This window comes from Diabrotica undecimpunctata, chromosome 3, assembly GCF_040954645.1.
Source record: "Diabrotica undecimpunctata isolate CICGRU chromosome 3, icDiaUnde3, whole genome shotgun sequence".
NCBI classification, from domain to species: Eukaryota; Metazoa; Arthropoda; class Insecta; order Coleoptera; family Chrysomelidae; genus Diabrotica; species Diabrotica undecimpunctata.
In genome coordinates this window covers 29,972,479-29,995,445 of record NC_092805.1, presented here as the reverse complement: position 1 = coordinate 29,995,445, position 22,967 = coordinate 29,972,479, and the positions used below count along the sequence as shown (strand labels likewise).

At 33.7% G+C, this 22,967-nt stretch overlaps 1 protein-coding gene across 2 annotated transcripts in view; it reads right to left on the bottom strand.

Annotated features, from left to right (window-relative positions):
• LOC140436609 (uncharacterized) overlaps nucleotides 1-22,967 on the bottom strand; it is a 97,733-nt gene that overhangs the window by 9,617 nt on the left and 65,149 nt on the right. For both annotated transcript variants that reach the window (XM_072525573.1, XM_072525574.1), the window contains exons 3-12: nucleotides 18,223-18,342; nucleotides 14,461-14,550; nucleotides 13,964-14,367; nucleotides 10,531-10,721; nucleotides 9,170-9,268; nucleotides 7,916-8,099; nucleotides 3,301-3,481; nucleotides 1,948-2,164; nucleotides 617-826; nucleotides 68-267 (exon numbers count right to left, since the gene is read on the bottom strand). In XM_072525573.1, the coding sequence (XP_072381674.1) occupies nucleotides 68-267; nucleotides 617-826; nucleotides 1,948-2,164; nucleotides 3,301-3,481; nucleotides 7,916-8,099; nucleotides 9,170-9,268; nucleotides 10,531-10,721; nucleotides 13,964-14,367; nucleotides 14,461-14,550; nucleotides 18,223-18,342 (1,896 nt within the window). The remainder of the gene's footprint in view (nucleotides 1-67; nucleotides 268-616; nucleotides 827-1,947; nucleotides 2,165-3,300; nucleotides 3,482-7,915; nucleotides 8,100-9,169; nucleotides 9,269-10,530; nucleotides 10,722-13,963; nucleotides 14,368-14,460; nucleotides 14,551-18,222; nucleotides 18,343-22,967) is intronic.

The window sequence follows — 22,967 nt, the reverse complement described above, 5'->3', positions numbered from 1 at the left end:
AATGAAAAACTTATTTATTTTTTCTTAATTATAGTGCTACCTATACTAAACATAACTAAAAGCATACCTGAATATTTTGCACATTCTCCCTTTGCCTATCTCCATGCCTACTGGACTGGCTGGAACCGGTTAGATTGGAACTAGATTTAGAATTGGAACTGTGATTACCTAGCGACACCATCGACCGCCTCTGTTGATCAGACCAATCACCTGTACTTCCGGAAGGATAAAGAATGGCACAAGATGGTTTGGTTTCTGCAGTGGAAGCTAAAAAATCACTATATTTAGAAACAAATTTGCAAAATCCAAGATAAGATTTTTAATATAGAGCCATCGAAGACATTGCAATTAGAGAAGGCTATTAATTCACTTTTTTATACGGCTTGTTGGTAGTTTAGTCACCATGCTGAATGACGTGACAGATTTATATCTCTTTTTAGGTTAAAAACATTAATTTGTTCAAGGTTTTTTAAGATTAAATTGAAATAATGATGTTCAACACTGAGTAAAAAACAAAATTGATCGAATTTTACTTACATTGTACATAAGTAATGTAAAAAAAAACAGAAAATGAAGCTGGAAAAGTGGAAAAACTATTCAAATCTTTATATCTTACCTGAGGTAATTGAATTGGCGCTACTACTAGTATGCGCCACTTTGTGTGATCTAGCATTGTACTCCTCCAACAGTCTTACAACTCCCCTATGGCCGGATTTGGCAGCCACCCTTAAGGCATTTCGTCCACAAGCGTCTGAATGGTTTGGATCCGCTCCGTGTTCTAATAACGCTACTACGCACAGTTCGTGGCCCTCTTGAGCTGCTATGCCTACAAAAAATACCGTTTGCATTATTATTTCTGAAAATCTTGCTTTTTCTTGGAACTGAAATAGTCAAACTAAGAGGTCAACGTGACCAGGTTTTGGCTGAGTCCATAAATAACATTGCTACAAATGAAATTACTTCCTGTTATGTTGACGAACTTCATATAGGAATAATTAGCTAAGGCTGTAAGAGACCACAGTGTGAGAAAGTATAATTTGTACTGTTTTAAGAAGAGTAATCCCAATTTTCTAAGCTAACATATTAATGTATGAAATATTTTGTACTTGAGTCACAACAGCTCAAGCAATAGGTAGATGTAAAGACAAATGTATCCTCTAAGAGTTTATGGACTTTTAGTAATTCGCAGATAGTCCTTTAACTGACTACGTGTCAAAGGGTCAAACAATTAATTTTTCTTCAACTAGAACAATGTTATGCAATCTTCTTATTGTACCGTCTTCTGACGAAGGTTGGCGATCACTTCTTTCAACGCTTCCCTATCTTTTGCAACGTAAAATATCTGTTCAACACTGCGGTTAGTCCAATGTCTGTAGAAGAGAGTATTTATCGTATCGAAGAATGTGGCCCACATACAATGTTTTTCTTACTTTAATTGAGTTTTTAAGTTTTCTGCCATGTCCAATTCGTATTCACACTTCTTCGTTTTAGACTTTTGCAGTCCAAGGAATTTTAAGAATACACTTATATAGCCACATTTGGAATGCCGATGGTTACGTGATTTTCAGCTGCCAATGCTTCTCTTTTTGTTGCAATTTACTATATTTAATGGAAATAAATCACAAAATAGTGATTTGTTCTCATTAAATATGGTACATAATATAGAAATGCCACAAGAAAATAGTTTCAGAACCATACAAAAGGTAAAAGGCGTATTCTACGGTTTTCTAATTTTTTTTTCTATTAGCGGCGTAACACAACTCTGTATTATACCACCAACGCTATCATATATACATATCCATTAGAATGGAGAAGAATTAAAGAAGCCTGACAGAATACTTTAACTAAACAGTTAAAACTACCCAGGAAAAATATTTCTGTATTGAAAAAAGTTTCTTAAAACATTATGTAGTACTTTAAAAGCAAAATATGAATAATGCCACTCACCTAAGGCTGTAGCTCCTTGGTTACAAGTATGGTCGGGCATGGCTCCGTGTTCTAGAAGCATTTTTACAATATCGCTATGCCCCTGCCAACTCGCCGAATGTAGAGCAGTTCTATTTTCTAAGTCGCAAGCATCTACTTGTGCTTTACCGTAAGTAAGCAACAGAGTCACCATTTCCGTGTGCCCTTGCCACGAAGACACATGTAATGGAGTACGACCCTACAAAAAAACATATTAATTATTACAAATGTAAATACAGTTAAAAATTTTGATTCTGCTCTTCTTGTAGTCTTCTCTACTAATAAATTGAAATTTCAACAATATTTTAACGTAGTTAGGGCAGTTAATACAAATTAAAAGGCACAAAATCTTTTAAAATAAAATAAAATCTTTTATCGCGTAAGCTGTTTGTTGAAAATAATACAGACTGTCTTTATAAAAAAAAACAACTAAAATTGAAGGCGGACTTTTATTGTATATCACCCTGTTGCGCCAAATTTAGGCAACTTCCGAGTTTCACTATTTCACTATATATATATTTGAATAATATTTATTTGAATAATATACAGGGTGTTAGTAATGAAGTGCGAGAAACTTTAAGGGGTGATTCTGCATGAAAACATGATAGTTTCCTATATATAAATGCTTCGTTTTCCGAGATACAAGGTGTTGAAATTTTTCTTAAAACCTAATGATTTATTTATTGCTCTGAAACCGGTTTAAGGTGTAGTTATTAAGCATTTTTTGACGTACAATTAAAAATGTTTGTATTCCTCATTGGCGCGCATAAGGGTAATGATCTTAATTTTTTAAAAGAAAAATTTTTCTTTTAAAAATCGAATCTTTTATTGATAAATATTCTTTTAATTTTTTACTTATCATTTAATATCTGTATTTTATTACTTTTCATGCAGTTTTTAATTATTTAGACCTGCTTAAAGTAAATATATGATGACAAGAAACGAATTGATCGAGAGTAGTAAACTGATATTATGAAGAACCGCTATTTTGTGACGCTACCTATGGCGCCTTCTTGTAGAGCTTTGAAAAAAGCTTCGCTTCAAAAAATAAAACATCTTAACGCGTATTTTTAATTTCTTTAACATTGTCTAGTAGGCTAAGGTCAACAATTATCAGATATTTTATTTAGCTATTCTCAACATTTATCTAATGTTAAATACGAACTGTCAAATTAGCGTTTGTTCATTATTATGCTTTAGTCTACTATAAAATTGTCGTTAGTAATTAATTAATTTTTCTTTTATTAAAAAAATATAATTTTTATCAGGTTGTTAATGTTGATAAACATTTTATTGTTATATTTATTTTATTTATAAAAAAAAACATATACAAACCTCCAAATCTCTAGTTTCTACATCTGCTCCTTGTTGCAAGAAATATTTGGACATCGCGAGTCTATTATCCAACGCTAATACATATAAAGTACTTCTACCATCGGCATCTTTTGAATCAATATCTGCTGCATTGGATACCAATATTTGCACTATATCGTAATGGCCTTCCAAAGCCGCCAACCTAAAAACAGATAAAATGTGTATTCAATCTTCGAGTTTAGGTGATATAAAAAGTATGCAACCTTAAGTTTATTTCAACAATTAATAAGACACGCTAGGAATTTTTATGTTGTATGTTGCCGACAATGATCCTGTCAAAAATTTCCCAAACTCAGTGAATCGACTATACCAGAAAACCTCTAAGCATATATCAATAATAATATCAAACTAATATCGCTGTCAATTATCTGCCATCTATCATTATCAGTATCTATTGTCATTGACAATAACTAATGTAATGTTAACAATAACATTTTATAAACAGTTATTGTTAGCAATTTTTGTCAATTTCTAAATTATTAAGTACCTCTCCACACATGATTGTTGTGTGTTGCCTATATTCGCCGCATGTAAATGACAAGTCATTATTGTGGCTGTAATATACTATACTGTTAAAATTAATTGGGTCAAATGAAAAAAAAATATATTTTCTAAAACCTTTGCTCTTAATCGTTATAGCAGAAATTCAACACGTCTTGGCACTGAGTTTAGCGCAGTCCACTAGTTTGGAGCACATGTTCTTGACTTAATCATCGTGGAACCACACTTCTATTATTTTTTCTTTTGTATTCATCTTAGATAACCGTTTCTTAAGAATGTGCCATAAGCACTGAATGGGATTTAGGTCTGGTAAATTATCAGGATAATAATAAATTATTTTCCTACATAAAAGTCTGAACCAACTTCGAATTGTGACAAGGATGACATGTTGAAATGCTCCGTCAAATGTTTCCATGAATGGAGCAATCAATATTTAAATGTATTAGGCACAATTCATCATGCCTTTAATAGGAACTAATTCGTCGCAAAGGTTCACTTTCACTTCGTCTAACAAAACTTTATTTATATCCCTGCACAAATAAATGTAATTCATCTAAGACGAATAACGGCAAGAGCAGGGTGGAACTAGGCCTACACCTATAGTGCCTAGTAGACTACCACTCCTTCAATTTCATCCCCTTTTAAGGGAGTAATTAACCGAGATAAGTATTGCTAGATAACCGAACCAACTAACTCTTGACTGTTCATTATATATGTATAAGATATGTATTTTATTTTCTTGGTTTAGCACTACTTGTATTTCGTTCAATGCATTTTTGAATTATTTAGTTCGTTTCAATTTGGTGCTGTATCTATTAATGCGAACGTTCAACCTACATCTGAGATATCTAGAATCAGCGAAATAGTTAGTTATATATTACACAATCAGTCCTAAAATTGATTGTGGTACAAATATCGGCCTTTCGTTGTTTTTAGGTTAATGTCATTCTTAATAAATAATGTTTTTGTCATAGACATACCGCTCACTGAGTTCTATACTGGCACATTTTCAGAAAATGGTGTTTTGTAATAACCACTTCATTATTATTTCCCTCCATTTCGCTGGAGAAGCAGCATTAAACCGGCACATATTTAGTATGCCGTTGACTTCCGGTGTGTTTGTGTTGCTTGTATGTGGAAAACCAGCACATTTTAATTGTGACTGTGCTATTGATTCAAGTAAGATTTGTTAAAGCAATATTGACATACATATTTTTTAGTTAGGCCAGTGTGACTCAAAAGTTTGAATATTTTTTCCGATTATTTTAGTAAATATTGGCACAACTAAAGTTATGCCACTTTATAACTTTTATAACTTTCAATAAAAATAACTTATTTTTTAGTCTATACCAGCACATTAAAAGTTGTGCCACTATGGAATTAATTTTTTGACAAAAGTATATTATTTATGCCCCCAAAATATAAGGTTATGTCGGTATAGAATTTTAATTTACTTGAAATACTTCACTTTATGCCATAAACGAACAAAGTTGTGGCAGTATAGGTTTACTTTTTTTTCTAAAAAAACAAGGTTTATTAGGAGATAATCTTAGAGAAAAACACAAAAAGCAGACACATATATCAGAAGAAATAAAAATGATATAAGAAACACATTTCGTCAATTCCTACTATAGAAAGTCACTACATTCGAGCGCACAGTGAAAAACCATATATCGAAGGAAGTAAAACAATTGTACAGTTATATAGAGATTATACAGAAGATTGTCAAAAAGAAATTAAGCCTACTGCTATATATATTCAATGTACACAGAAATTTTCAATCATGAATTTAATATTGCATTTTTAGTCCCTAAAAACAATCAATGCCATATTTGCGTATCCTTTCAAAACTGCAGCGAAGAAGAAAGAAAAAAAATACAAGAGTGCCATGCGAAACATATAGAAGAAAAAACCTTAAGCAGAGAAGAAAAACTAAGAGATAAGGGCATGATTTCGCCAGATTACCAAGTAGCATGCTTTGACTTACAAGCGGCGTTGACAACACCAAATAGTCAAGTCTCATCCTTTTACTATAAGTCCAAATTATCGATTTATTTATTTATTTAATTATAACTTCACTGTATGCCACCTTGACAAGAAAGGACAAGGTAATGTAAGTTGTTTTGTATGGCACGAAGGCAAAGGAAAACGAGGGGCGACTGAAATAGGAACCTGTCTGCTCAATTTTTTAAGATAAACAGCCGGAAATGCTAACTCTGGAAATCTTGAAATAGTGTTTTACTGGGCAGCAAAAAATAAACTTATTCTGACTGCTTCCTTACATGCTGTGACAATTTATAAAATAAATCAATAACGCATAAATATTTAGTTACTGGCCACACACAGAACGAAGGCGACAATGTACATTTGCTTATCGAAAAAAATATTAAGAGGGCCCTAAATTCGGGTCCAATATATACACCAGGTCAATATTCAACACTGATAAAAACATCTAAGAAAAGTGGAACACCATTAAAAGTAGTCGAATATACGCATAAATATTTCCTTGATTTGAAAAAATTAACAGAAAAAGCTACTTCCAATTTAAATACTAATACTACAGGAGAAGTCTTTAAGTTAAGTGATGTTTTAATACTGAAAGTCGAAAAGCATAATCCTAACATTTTCCTGTATAAAACTTCATTTAAAGAATCTAATTTTAAAATCGTCAACTTATTCAAAGAAATACGTACCAGAAATCCCAACAAAATTTACTCTTTTAAAGACACTGAAATTGATAGAGTCTATCAGAATCAAATTCCAATTGCCAGAAAAAAGTATGAAGATTTAATGTATCTTATTCGATCCAATGCAATTATTAAAAGCCACAGTGAATTTTACACCAACTTACATTTCATTGATAAGTAGCTGTGTTGTTTTTATCCTGGTAGAGGTTTTTTTAAAACTGATAATTATTTTTAAGATTCTTTTATTGTTATTAGTAAGACAAGTATTGTTGTGTTCATATATTATATCTTTAATGCGAATAAAAACATGACTAAGAAATAACGTTTATTTTATGAACTCTTTGTGCCTATATTTACGGCCACCTTTGCCACAAACACTATAAAACTTAAATTCAATACTGGCATATGTATACCAAAGTTCTCGAAATTCATACAATGGAAAAAAATTTAATATCTAACCCTTTGCCAAATATTTGGTTTCTTCTATCGACCTGTTATCCATAAATTGTAAATTTGAGTGGCATTTATAATATCATGAAACTTCATGGTCAATTATCTCATTAGTTCATATTTGCAGTTGTGCCACTATAGAACTCAGTAAGCGATATACATAATTACAAATAGACTGAGCGCTGCAATACAGTTGCGTTCCCCCAGTGCGATAGATAAAACTGATTCAAAGCAATTCTTGCATCTCTTTCTAATTTGCCAGGTTTAGCGACCACGTGACCTAAATAACTAATGAGAAGGTATCGTGGTGGCTAAACCCGGCCGATTAGAAAGAGATAAGGGACTGCTTTGTATCAGTATATTTGAATTATATGTCTATGGTTTGTGTTAATATTGAATGTCACTCTCAACGTAACATAACCACAAAATTTGTCGCTTTAAAAATAACACAACTTGAAATACTTTTTAGTACATAAATGAATCAAAAGGATCACGATATTTACCCCAAGGAACTAAATGCGATTTCAAAATGTCGATTCTGTAAAAATTAAAGAAACCGGAAAGAGTTTCTAAATAGCAAGTTAAAGAAATAAAACTTATTTCATAGTGTTTGAATGAAATACAGAAAAAAATATAAATATCATAGTCATACTGTGTTTGCCAATGTTTCCAATGACAATAAAACAGCTTTTAGCAGCGAAAATCAAACAAAAATATATAAGGTAATCTCCTAGCAAATAAAACGTGGAATAAAATGGGTTCAGAGCATTAATCGTGAAACCGTTCTCTGATCATAAAATGGAAACTAGAAAAGTAAAAAATGGAAGAGAACTAAAAGCAGTAACCAGAATAACGCAATCGCACGATTTTGACTTTAATAAGTTTTTACGATGGAATTAAGTAAAAAGCAAAAATCCAAATGATTTCGAAGCCCTTACCTTAAAGCAGTTTTTCCGTCGTGAGGCCTTTGATCTACTGGTGCGTTATATTTATCTATAAATAAATTGACTAAAACCGTATGACCTCCTTGTGCAGCCAGGGCCAATGGGGCCTTTCCTTCATTATCAGTCTCGTCTACTCTCGCTCCTGCTTCTAGTAATGCTTCGCATACATCAAGATGCCCTGAAATAAAGCATTTTTATTTAAAATTAACTTTGAAAATAAAATAAAATAAAGATGTATGGATGATGTTCGAATATCTTTCACCGAAGAATATTGATATTAATAAGAAGGTTAGTTGAAAAGTTTTCGGACATCCATTTATAATATTTATCTTAGTTACTGTTTTATTATACTGGAACATTTGATGAAAAATAAGTTGATGTATGAAGTAAATAATATTTTTTGTTGGTTTATTGCCAACAGAAATTGATATAAAATTGGTGGAATAGTATATACCTTCATTACTAACAGTAAAGAAATAGATATTCTCCGTAAAAGGGATCAAGAAGAAGCTAGAGAAGAAAATATCGAGAAGATACACAATTTGGTTCTCAATAATCGACCATGAAAGGTGTATGTGATTAAACTAATACTTTAGGCACCTTAGGAGAAAACATTACATATTATAAAATGCACCACAGAACATTATACACAAAAAACGAAAAAACTGTTTTAAGAAGACTTTAACCAATTTGTTACGACGGATGTATTTAATTCACAAGAACATTCCAAGAAACGCCAGCTCAGTACTGAAGAAAGCAATTGCTATAACATCGGCTTCAAACATTCTACCAAATGTGTTTGATATTTCAAAGTGACTTTTTCAATTAATTATCAACAGTCGAGTAAATTAAGTAGTGGGAGATCCTAGAACATCTTCTTGACCAGCCAAATGAAATAGATATAGAAATAGCCTGGTTTGTAAAAGAAAGCTTCCCACTTTTTCGTCTGAACAATGCACCTATTCAAAAGTCGTTTTTGTACTAAAAAAATCGAAGAATTTGCAATATGAATTAATTGTTAGAATTTCTGCCAAATTTAGCTCTCTCCGATTTTTTTTAAATCAAATGAAGGGGTGGTATTACTGACAACCAGATATGTTTAAGAATCTTGCAGAATCGTATATCAGGATTAGATTATGGAAGAGAGCTTAGACAAGCTGTTTTCAAATGAAGAAAATAATTCGTTAAATATTGTGAATTAATGCTTAATACTAAGTTTTTAACTCTGTTTCCTCGTTGTTTACGTACCTTCGAAGGCAGCATAATGTAGTGGCGTCCATCCTGAATTATCACGATGCTGTTCGTCTAAACCTCTGTCCAGCAGTTGTCTGACGACTTCAACACAACCTGTAATAAAAACTAGTTATTTTTGAAATTGTATACGGTTATTACGGTTCTGTGGGTGGTTTTGATGGGCGCATTAGGGTAAGACGTTTTCGACGTGAGAGACGAAATATAGACTTTTATAGGCTGTTAAACGTCATACAGCAAGACAACCAAGCATTATGGTATGAGGTGCTATATGTTTGGGAAGCATATCACCTCTGGTTCTTTGTAACGGCACTCTGGCAGCTCAACGATATATTGGTGAAGTACTGCAACCGGTTTTACATCCCTACCTACAAACTATTCCAAATGCAATCTTTCAACAGGATAACGAAAGACCTAATATTGCTTGTGAAACCATGGAATTCGTAAAAGAATCTGGTATAGCGACATTGGAGTGGCCATCAAGGTCAGCTGATTTGTCACCCATCGAACATGTGTGGGATATGGTAGGTCGAAACCTAAATCGATTGCCACGTCCTCCAGCAAACTTAGAAGACTTGTGGATTGCGGAATGCCATAACAAGAATGTGGATGAATATTTTGGTACGATGAATATATAATATAGACCACTTAATTTGATCAATGCCCCATAGAGTAACTGAGTGTATAGAAAATCAAGGAAGAGCCACTCATTATTAATTTTTGTTGCGTATTATAAAATGTTGCATATTTGTTTATGTTATCCATAAATAAATATTTAAAAACAATTTGTCCTTCTAGGTGTTGCATTTTTTTGCCATCAGTATACATGTAAGCAGTAATTATTATTTAGTCTGTTTCAGTAACATTCTCTTCTTATTCTATCTCCAGCGTGTTTTCTGTAATTCCTCTCAGCATTCTTATTGCCGTGTCCAATAGATACAATGTTTTTTCTCTGTGTCGGATCTTATTTCTAATGCATACGTCATCATTGATTTTATAGTCTCTCACCAAATCGAGACTTGGCTTCATCCAAAATATGCATCCAACATTACCGGTTCCGTGCCGCTCTTCTCCAAGTTTTCTCTTCCACAAATCTTGCGCGCCCGCTGCCACTTCATCCTCCAACTTTTTTCGTGGCCTTCAAACATTTCAGCGTATCCTCTTTTTTATAGATTGGGCATATAACGTGCCGGATTCGCCACATTTCATTATCAAGGTATTGGCCATTGGATAAATGTTATCAGTTGTGCAAAATATTGTATTTAAACATATTTCTCATTTATATTTCTTCGATTTTCAGACGATCAGATCAACTTATACACAAAAATTACTTTAATTAAATTAAAATATCACCTTACCTTGTGCTGCAGCAACTGACAATACAGTCCGACCTTCAGAGTCCATGGAATCTATACAGCAGCCCCAGAATAACAGAAGAGCTACGACTGGTGCATGCCCCATACTAGCCGCTGCCCACAAAGGACTTCTACCTCCATGGTCACAGTGATCTACGTCAGCTTCATTTTCCAGAAGAAGTTCACACACATCCCTAAAAAGAAGATAGGGTTTTTAAGTTGCATAGAAAGATTTTCTATTTAGATTAATATTTAAATTTTGAACTGATAAGCAACAACAAATGTTTGTCGTCTAAAATGGATTTATTTTAAGGTACATAGTTCCAAAAGAGGTGTTTTCGTAGTATCAACAACTTATCTATGCGTTTGAAAATATTGATACCACAATTTGTTTTGATTACCAGGAATAAGAAGTCATCTGGTGGCAAGTCAGGGTAGACCTGTGGATGATCTATTCAATATTTTGCGTACTTAAAAAGTCACTTACTTGGGCAGACCTATAAGAGTATCTTATAACGCGAACTAAGAACACGTATTTCAAAGATTCTTCATGACTCTTTGTGAGCTGTCAGAAGATTCTAATATTGCAACAGATTGATAGTATCTTAAAATGTTTTCATTGTTCAATTCATTCAATTTCATTTTATTTTCATTGTTCTGGCTGTGTTTTCACAAAGGTTAAAAAGGTTTTTTTTTTATTTCCTTTTATTACTTTTTGATATTGTATGTAATATGTATATATATATATATATATATATATATATATATATATATATATATATATATATTTTATTTTGTTTTGGTCATCTTTTGTAATAATTTTGTTTTACATTTTTTTTTTGTTTTTTTTTTATATTTTTTTTATTTATTTTTTTTTATTTATTTTTTTTTTTCGTATTAAAAGGTTTATTACATGATTGGTATGTTTGCAAATTGCTTACAAGTTTCATCTTAATTCTATGGTTAGTACATTATATTGTTTAAAGTTTATATTTACAATTTCTTATTAACTGATAAATACAATTAAAAATTTCTACGTTTCCAGAGAAAATTAATTCATTTATGTGAAATGGGAAACAGACATTTAGTTTTCGTAAGTTTTCATAAAAACATGTAATATTTCCTTGTTGGTTTACACATTCTAATAGGATATGTGTTAAATCTGCATATTTACCACAAGTACAGTTTGGAGTGTCTGCTAAATTCATTTTGTACATTCTTGAAGGTGTTAGAGCATGATTTGACCTTAGCCTATTAATAGTTTTAATAAAACTTCTGTTGGACTCTGAATGAAACCACCTTTTTTTAAGAAGTGTGGGTTGCCAATATTTAAAGGATGACTAACTTTCGGAATCCGTATAATTGGCTTGCCATTTTAATTTGAGCCGATGTTTATTATATACATCTATATTTGACACCGGTAGAATATTGTTGTCTATGGTTTCTCCGCTTGATAATGCTTCTTTTGCCAAATCATCTGCTATTATATTACCCTTTATCCCAGAATGGCCTTTGATCCATGCGATAATAACTTCTCCTCCGAGCTTTGATACCTCGTAGTACAATTTTAAAATCTCTATTTCAAGATTAGTCAATTTCTTGGATTTATTTGTTACACATAATCTTTCTACTGCACTTTTACTGTCTGTAAATATTACACAGTTCTTCATTTCCTTTATCAAAGTGTGAGAAAGAGCAAACTTTAAACCCAGCATTTCGGATGTGTAGATGGTGGCTTCATCAGGTAACTTATATTTATGCTGTAGTCCAGAATTCTGTTGGTATACTGCACAAGCAGTGATATTTCCTTTTTTTGAACCATCAGTAAACATATAATAATAATTAGGCCATCTCTTCTGAATTTCTGCGTTAAACATGGGGCCTTGGACATCATTGAGAAATTCTGTCTTGATTTTTATTGAGAATAGTACATGAGGCTTTTCAGTATAAACTGGTGGAAGATGACCCTTATAAAGTACCTCTTTGAATTTAGACAGATTTCTATAGCTTACCGCCACGAGTGGAGATTTTTTCTTAAACCAATACCTTTTAGTCAAATCTAAAACAGCCAGATTGTGTATATCTTTGAGAAATACTTGGTCTCTGCTAATGGTACGAGCTATATATTTGTCGGTAAGATACTGCCTCCGTAAATTCAATGGCGGTTCAACAGCTTCAATTTCCATTACATTACTTGGTGTAGATTTCAGATACCCAAGGCACAAGCGTAGGCACTTATTTTTCTGTACCTCAATTTTTGTTAAATGGGTGTTCGATGCGTTTCCATACAAGTGACAGCTATAATCGAAAACTGGTCGTATCATTGATCGATAAAACATTAAACTAATGTTGGGATCTGCACCCTAGTTTGTTTTACAGAAAGCTCTTGGATATTCATAGATTTTTCGGTTTTTTTATTGATATGTTGAATATGATCTTTTCACAAAAGTTTTCTGTCTAAATAAGTTCCCAGGTATCTGATACAGTTTTTAATTGGAAATTTGAATTGACCACAATTTATATACCCTTCTGGAATTCTATGTTTTCTAGAAAACAAGCAGATTTCTGTTTTGGATTCTGATAATCTCTTAATCCATTTGATTCATAATATGCATGTATTGTTGAAATAGCTGTTGTTAAATTATTTTTAGAAACATCGATTGATTTGTCTGATGAATAGAGTACCACATCATCTGCAAATTGTAGTATTTTTGTGTTAATAAGAACAATGACTTCTAAATCTATATTATATAAAATATATAAAAGTGGAATTAAAATACTTCCCTGCGGCAGGCCTATATTGGACAGTCGAGGAGCATTAGTTAAAAATGTAATTTTCATGACAATCAATTGTGCCTTAATTCTATATAAATATAATATTTTAATAAAACGCCACTGCATGGTTTTGTCCATAAGCCAATAAGAAATCTGCAAGAACCAGATATTCCAAATACAGTTAGGTGTAATTGATGATTCAGGAAAAAGTTCCACGAAATCGCACTACAGAACATACATATAAAAATATGCCTACGTAATTTAAGATAACAGTACTATATGTTCATCATCTCATGATAAGATGTGTGCTGGTTTTATTTAAAACTTGTACTTTTATAGGTACCTTTAATGGATAATGGTACTATTTCTGAAACTGATGAATATTACGTTTGTATGGGATTAAGCCAGAATTGATTGTAATGAAAATTAAATTTTATCTGATGTTATTTGAAAGTGATACTGATATTTTTTTGAAAAATATCTTGTTGGAAATATATACTTATATATTTAAAGTTATATTAAAAATAAAGTTAAAAACAAGCTACTACTTCAAATAATTAATGGAAAAAGTTAAAAGTTTACTATTACAGTAGGTCAAAGGAAATGAAAAGAACAAGGAATATTTGTAAGGTTAGAAAATTACAAATGATATTGTACATACCTGTGCCCCTCAAATGAAGCAACCAGCAACGGTGTCATACCTTCTTTATCCCTATGGTCAACCGTAGCACCCCTTTCCAACAAGGTAGCAACAACGCTGGCCCCAGGCGTTCGTGGAGCACACAGAGCTGCAACAGACAATGCAGTCCGCCCGTCTGCATCGGCATGGTTAATGTCAGCACCGAAATTCAACAGATGTTCCACAATCTCTGCGTGGCCCATGTAAGCGGCAGCTATCAAGGCCGTTCGACCTTCGTGGTCTGTCAAGTTAACGCTGGCGCCGTTCTGGAGGAGAATTTTGACGATTTCTTCGTGACCTGACCACGCAGCTGCTCGGAGCGCTGTGCGGTTTTCTGCATCGACACTGTCGAGGACACAGCCATGCTTTACGAGTAATTCCACTACCTAAAATTAATATTGATATTTACCATATAATCCTAAGAAAATTAAATAAATAAATAAACAAGTATATTTATGTTTTAGATAATCATCATTTACCTCTGTGTGACCACCCCAAGCTGCTGCTCTAAGTGGTGTCCAGCCATCTACATCCGCTTGATCCGAATTCGCACCAGCTTCAAGAAGAACCTGAGAGACAAATGAAACATTATTTATTTATCACATTTTATGTGAACGACGTTTTTTTTGGAACAATTTTTCCATCAGGCTGATGATTATATTATATTAACTCATTAAATCGGTACATTTTTTCCAGATTCATTTCAATTCTTTTATTCATTCTAGTGTTTAGTTCAATGTATATCACTGGCATAATTTCAACCGATTGGCTGGGGTTCACCTTTATCCTTTGGCAAAAAATGAACGAAAAAAAAGTAATTCTGAGGGTGATTAATAAGAGTATTTATAAAAAAAAAACTGGAAGAAAAGATAAGTAGTAACCAGTTCGGATTTAGAAATGGATTGAGATCGAGAGAGATATTATTCAACCGTAAGTTCTAGTATAATAACACCGAGACGTCAATGAAGATATTTTTCTACACTGTCCATACTGAAAGTGGCATATATCTACTTGGAAGATAAAATAATTATTGCTAACTTATACCGGGGACAAAAAAGACTTCAATTGGGTTTGATCGTGGAGTTTCGAAAGCAGTTGATATAAGGAGAATCAAACAGAGATGCATTTTATCTGTGCTCATATTTAAATGTACTCCAAAAACATTTTTGACTAGGCACTACAGGATAATCTATTTAGAATCAAAATCTACTATGTTCCTATTAACGTTATGATATGTAGATAATGCGGTTCTACCAGTAAATAGCTACAATGGCTTCTATTAGACTGATTAATGAGAGCATGTCACGAGTCTAAAGTTGAGGAGTGACGAGTATAAACGGTCAACCAGTTCAAAGAATTGGCAATTTAACTTATTTAGGCTTCAAAATAAAGAGCGATCGGGACCCATATTCAGAAATTCGTTGTTGAACATCACAAGTAACAAAAGCTGCCTTTAAGAATAATAATACTGAATTTGCGCATGTAATGAGACACTCGGGAAAGAATCCATCAAGTGATGCAAGGAAAAATATTGAGAAGCAGATTATTTCAGAAAAAAAAAGACAAAATCTTGGCTTAAAAATCTAAGATGGTGGTAAGCACAAACAATCAAATCTCTTTTTCGGGTAGCTACTTGTTACAATATTTCACCACTTTGGACAGCTCTATTATTAGGCGTCATTAGGTCAAAGTGACTGTATATCTGAGCCTGTGGAAACCAATATATGTTCGGGATTTGCATGTCACCTTAAATGTAAACCTGCCATCCAATTTTACCCACAAGTATTTTGGTACTGTACCGTTCTCTAATAGTTCTCCTCGCCATATTTGGCTTTTTTCTGGCTTGATAATTGTTCAGATGATAGACACAGACTTGATTTTTCTTTGGGTTTGGTCTTAGCGATTTTTTCTGTAGTACTCTGCTAGTTCTTCCAGCGCAGCCGATAATTAGATGTCTACGTCTTCAGAATCTCTCCCCCATGGAGTCACCACCGCATCATCAGCATAAATAAAGCGCCTCATCTTAAAGTGATCTGGCAAGTCATTAGTCTAAATATTATAGAGAAGAAGTGCAAGCACGCTTCCTTAAGACAGTCTATTTCTGTTATTTTCCCGCGGGCCATCCTGGATTGTAATGTAACCATAGACACCCGGTAGTTAATAAGGTGATCCGTTAGCTAATTATGTCTTTGTCAACCATTTTCCATCCACTCCTGAATGTAGGTCTCTCCCAATTGCTTCCATCTTTCTCTATCTTGCGCCAATCTAATCCACTGTTTGCCTGCCACTGTTCTTATGTCATCTACCCATCTTTTTTGAGGTCTTCCCGTGCTTCTTGTTGTCGTCCTTGGTCTCCATTCTAGAATTCTCCGTGTCCACCTGTTGTCATTATATCGGGCTACGTGACCTGCCCAGCGCCATTTCATTTTTGCAATTTCTTCCACAATATCCCTAATCTTCGTTCTACGTCTTATCTCGGTGTTTCTAATCTTGTCTCTTAGTGATATTCCAAGCATGATTCGTTCCATTGCTCTTTGCGTTGTTTCAAATTTTTTTTTAGCAGATTTTTTGGTAAGGGCTACTGTCTCCAAGCCGTAAGTACAAACTGGTAGTATGCATGTGTTATACACCTTTTTCTTTAAGTTTACAGGAATGGAGGTGTTTTTCAAGATATATGCTAATTTGCCGAAAGCGCCCCATGCCAGTTGTGTTCTTCTTTTAATTTCAGCATCTTGATTTGGTTTTCCTAGTTTGATAACATGACCTAGATATACATAATGTTCAACATTTTCTATGGTATGATTTTGTATTGTTATATTTGTCTGGTCTCGGCTCAGTATTTTTGTTTTGCTGTAGTTCATTTTTAAGCCTACCGCTCCTGAAACTGCATTTAATTGTTGTAACATATCATTTAGTTCTTGGATATTATCGGCTATTAAAACTATGTCATCTGCGAATCGCAAGTGGTTTAAGTATGATCCGTCGACGTTGATACCCTTATTGTTCCATTCTAGTTTCTTAAAAATGTCTTCTAGAGCAAGGGTAAATAGTTTGGGAGAGATGGTGTCTCCTTGTCTTACTCCCCGTTGTAGTCTTATGGGATTAGTTTTTGTGCTTTCGTCCAGCTTTATCTGCATGGTGGCATTTTCATATATGTTTTTAATTATGTTAGTGTATCTTGAATCTATACGTGCATTTTCTAGAGATTCAAGCACTGCCCATAATTCGATGGAATCGAATGCTTTATGGAAATCGACGAACGCCATATGAATTGGAACATTATACTCAGTGCATTTTTCTATCAGTGTTCTTACGGTGTGCAAGTGGTCTATGGTACTAAAATGTTTTCTGAATCCAGCCTGCTCGATAGGTTGATAGAAATCGAGCTTATGTGTTAGGCGGTTGGTTATGATTTTAGTTAGTAATTTATACAGATGTGAGAGCAATGATATTGGTCGGTAATTCTCGATGTTTGCTTTGTCTCCTTTCTTGAATAGTAAAATGACTTCGGAGTTGTACCATTCTTGAGGAATCTTTCCTTCATCAATTACTTTATTAAATAAAATATTTAATACCTGTTCTATTTTTCTTCCACCGATTTTCAACATTTCGACTGTAATTTTATCCTCTCCCGGACATTTATTCGTTTTTAGTTGATTTAGGGCCATTCTTATTTCATAGTCTGTTATGTCCGGTATTTCTTCTGAGCCGGTGTTAATTATTGTTCGTTCAGTACGTCGTTGTTGTGGTTGTGTATTTAATTGTAGCTAATTATGTGATAATTGACAATTTTACAGCATTCCAAGATGAAATATTAAGTCAGGTTTTAACATTCACTAGGTGTTTCTAAACCAACCAGTTTTTTTTGAGGTTATATTTGCTCTTGCAGTTAATGTCTATGTTACGTAATAGCTTTAACTAATATTGTCCTTGTATGTCAGTTCCAGCTTTACTTTTCATGTCTGATTCGTTTACTACTTACAAATCGTGATTAGATATATGTATTAGAAAGCCAATAGATTCATATCGTTTCGCGTACCTTCTCTTGATAAAAATTGTCCGGAGTATTTCTTGTTTGTAACTAGTTGTTTAACGTAGTTATTATGGTACAATTATAAGAAAATTATTGAGATTTTTAATAAATGAGATCAATTAATACATATACGGAAAAACGGAAAATAAAATTTTTTAATTAAATTCAATGACACTCTTTAAATCTATTTTATAATAATTTTACCTACCTTGACAACTTGAGCCTGTCCTAATCTAGCAGCAACATGCAGAGCAGCTTGACCATGCATATCGTGGATGTCAAACAAAGGTTCTGGACTCTGTTCGCTGGAAGTACTTGCCAATGACATCTGAAAAATGTTAGTCTTTTAATTTTGTTAACAACTATTACCTATATAGCGATACGGAAAATAAACATCGTGAGATAATAAAGTGAAGAAAGAAATGTGATATAACGACATATATATGGAGGAAAAAGAATATAAAATGGTGGGGGAGAGGGAGAAAATAGAAAGGTAGAGGTTTAAAAGATGAGGATTAAGATTAGGAAAGGGATAGTATAATGATGATGAATAAATACATAGTGTAAGGGATGATGAGGAAGATAGGTATAGAAAAGAGTTGAGGAAGATAGCAATCAAGATATAAAGAATAGTGTTACGATAAATATTATGGCATATAAAACTGTAAATAAATTATGACTAATTCTTTTCTATTCTAGTTATTTCGGCGCTCAGTTGAAAGACCTGTTTACCTGAATTCTGATGAGTCACCCACGACTTGAAGTTTCCAGAAGCAGGCCGAATAAAACCAGTATGAGCGACTTTCTGGGCTCTTCGATGGGGGATCGCGGCGATTCCAGAACTAACGGCATTTTATATTTAAAGAGGAATTTTGTTGTAAAGAGGACAGTTAGTTTTGAACATCGCGTCGAGTTCTTAAAATGTAACGCACGTAGATTATATAATTATATAATTATTAAGTGTAAGATAAATTAGTTATATTGTCCAAATAAAGACTTTAAATAAACTTATAAGTGTTATAAGTGTAGAACCTTTAATAATAAAGACAATAAATTAGATTAATAAAAAACAGTTCAATAGGAACAAACAGTATAGGTGGAGCTATGAAACGGAGGAGAAAGTAGACAAGTAAAGGAATGAAATACGTGAAAGGAAATGGAAGATATTAAACCGTGTTTAATATTAGCACGACTTTCTCTTTAATTTTCTTTTTTTAAAAATGGTATAAAAAAGTGGTATAAATGGTAGGTAACAATCAAAACGTAGTTATTACGACCTCGCAAGGTTCGCACACATAAAATGTGTACATATAAAAAGTAAACCAGACAGTTCTCAAATAGTTGGGTTTGTTTATAACGCTATTCACAATATATATGTGTTTGAAAATAGTGTTGGATTATAATTTTACATTCATAAGATGCATTATAAAATTAATTTATCTCATGAAAAAGTAAAACATTCTAGACGAACTATTTTTAGCCATTAATGATGACGAATGAAATATAGTGCTGTTTACTCTTATAAAACTTTTAATAAAGATATAATTGTATGTAGTTCATGGGAGGTTTGTGATAATATAAATCCTAGATACTATAAACATAGATTAGCTCAAGAAATATATCACAAAAAAAATGAAGCTTCGTGAGTCATTAAGCGGTGACAAAAAAAAACTGAAAAAGAATCACTTTTATTAACTATATTAGCCTTACGGTACGGCTATTATAGGGGTGTAGGGTTGTGTTATAAAGGTAGCACCTTTTATCGGAACGACCACATAGACGGGAGATAGTTCTTGATAACTTGACACCTAACTCTCACTTATGGCTCCAAGTATTACACCCCGGGCAACTGCATTGGTCTGCAAGCTAAACTAAGTGAGGGTAGAAAGATATGGCGAAAATTTCACCTACCGATTGCCGGTATAAGCAATCCCACACTTGCTAATTAACGGCTCTGGGCGGAAGAATTGGTAGGTCGTAGGGCACCCTTTTTGTCCTGGGGTTGAGAAATCGGTCCCGAAGGTGGATGAACCAATATCTTGGTCAACGGCATAAGGATATAGAAGGCAAGGGGAAACCACTACATCAAAGATGCCCATGGATATCCCTGGTACAATCATCATGGTTTTAGAAACTAATAACGGCGTTACTGATTATGGCCCTCGGAAGCTAAGATCCGGCAGGGGAGAAGAGGACAAGGACTCTTAGGTCGTTAATCAACGAATGCCTTGTCAAAAGAACGTAGATGAGAAAATAAGACTGTCCAACACTAGAATAGGAACCTGGAATGTTCAGAGCATGTTTCAGTCTGGTAAAATATACAATGTTATTCAAGAAATAAACAGGTTGAATATCGATGTACTGGGTATCAGTGAAGCCAGGTGGCCCAACTCAGGTTGTTTTTCAACAGACGAAGCCACAATATATTATTCCGGTAGCGAAAATAACCAACACAGCTACGGCGTGGCAGTAATAGTTAATAAAAAATCTAATAGAGCGGTAGAATGTTATTTCCCTATCTCAGAAAGGGTAATGGTACTGAAGTTGGTGACATCTCATGCCAAACTGAATTTGATACAAGTTTATGCTCCTACGACGAAAGATGGGCAGAATATATTGACGAACTGTTCGATGATGAAAGAGGAGATCTGGAACTTACGTCACGACATAGAACTTACGTCAGAAGAAATAGGTCCATATATTACAAAAGAATAAGAATAGAAGAAGAAATATTACACGCATTAAAAACAATGAAGAGTGGAAAAATCCCTGGATCTGACATGCTTCCTATAGAAATCCTAATAATTCTAGATGAGAAGCACATTGATGTTTTAGTGACACTTGAACCAAATTTATAGTTCAGGCGTATTACCCAAAGAGTGGTTAATGTCGATTTTTATTTGTCTCCCCAAACAGAAAAACGCAAGAGAATTCAGCGATTACTGCACCATTAGCTTAATGTCTCATGTGCTAAAGCTACTACTAAAAGTCATCCATAACTGAATATATCACAAACTGGACATATACGTTAATGATACACAATTTGGTTTTCGCAAAGGCCTAGGAACGCGTGAAGCTCTTTTTTCACTTAATATACTGATACAAAGATGCCTGGACGTCAATCAAGATATATACGTATGTTTTATTGACTATAATAAAGCATTCGATAAAGTAAGACATGAACAATTAATGAACGTCTTGAAATTAAAGAAGATTGTCTACAACGACCTCAGGATCAAATCAAATTTATACTATACAGCGAGCAAAACTACGTGTTAACCAGCTGTCAGAAGAAATAGAAATTAGACGTAGAGTGAGAAAGGTATGCTTATTGTCGCCAATTCTTTTTAATGCCTACTCCGAAGAGATCCTGAAAAAAGCTATTTAGGGCGAAACAGCTGGAATAAAGGTAAATGGAGTTCCCATTAACAACATTAAATATGCGGACGACACTGTGATCTTAACCGAAAATATTGAAGATCTTCAGAGACTGGTGACGAGAATAGCGGAGTATGGAAAAGAGTACGGTCCAACAATGAACGTCAAGAAGACGAAATTTATGAGAATATCTAAAACTCAAAGAAATAACGACAATCTTCTAATAAAAGGAATCAACGTCGAACAAGTGGACAAATATGCATATCTGGGAACAATGATTAACTCTACAAATGATTACATTCAGAGGATCAAAATCAGAATAGAAAAGGCTAGAGCAAAATTCAACAAAATGAGAAGAGTGCTACGTACAAGGGATTTAAAATTGGAACTAAGAGTTAGCTCGGCGAGGTGCTATGTTTTTTCCACTTTGTTTTATGGAATGGAATCTTGGACCTTGAATGCGACATCAATGAAAAAACTGGAATCATTCGAGCTGTGGGTGTATAGAAGAATTCTGAAAATATGGTGGACAGAACACGTCACTAACAAAGAGGTTCTGAGAAAGATGAAGAAAGAAATAGAAATATTAAATGCAATTAAAACAAGAAAATTGGAATATCTCGGACATATTACACGTAGAGAGAAATACACCTTGCTCCAACTGATTATGCAGGGAATGGTCCAAGGGAAGAGAAGCATAGGGAGGCGTAGAATGTCATGGCTGCGCAACCTGAGAGAGTGCTACAGATGTACATCAAATGAACTTTTCAGAGCAGCCGTCTATGATGTTTGCCGACCTCTGTCGCGGAGATGGCACTTGAAGAAGAAGACAACTATTATACTAAACGATACCTAGAGGGGAAAGAAGGGAAGATCTGTTTGGTCAAGTATGGCAACAAGCGTTAAACAAACAAAAAATAAGCCAAGTAGAAATGTTTGCAATGGAACTCCGAATAAATAGAAAAGTCTAAAAAGTAAAAGCAAAGAAGTAATACGAGCATGCAGAACGAAAAAGGGAGAAATGTTACACAGAAAAATTAAACAGATAAAGGAAAGGTGTCCAGCAATTTTTGAGAAGAAACCAAACGACAAACTCAAGAGTTCATGTCGAGAACAAAAATCTGTAAGTATAACAACGAAGCAGTAATCAGAGAGAAACTAGAAATCCTAAAAAAGTGGAAGGAATATTTTCATGAACTCTTAGGCACATGAAGAAAACAAGCACCAACGAACAAAACAATGCATCATATAGAAAAACAAATAGTGGGAGACTATATATGTCACAATGGAAGAAACTATATATGCCATAAAGAATAACAAAGCGGCTGGTATAGACAACTAATAAAGAACGGTGGATATGCACTATGGAAGCGTATCCATAAACTAATCTCTCCCATATGAATGTTAAAAATTGTGCTGTTGAGAACACTGGTCCATAACCATCCAGCCGAATTAGGGCGAAAAAGATTCGCCGCCTAAGAACTACGTTTTTTGGTGTATGCTAGTTTGCAGAATAGAATGACTGTTAAAATGAAACAAATCTTATAAGTATAGTGCCTGAAAAATATTTAAGTT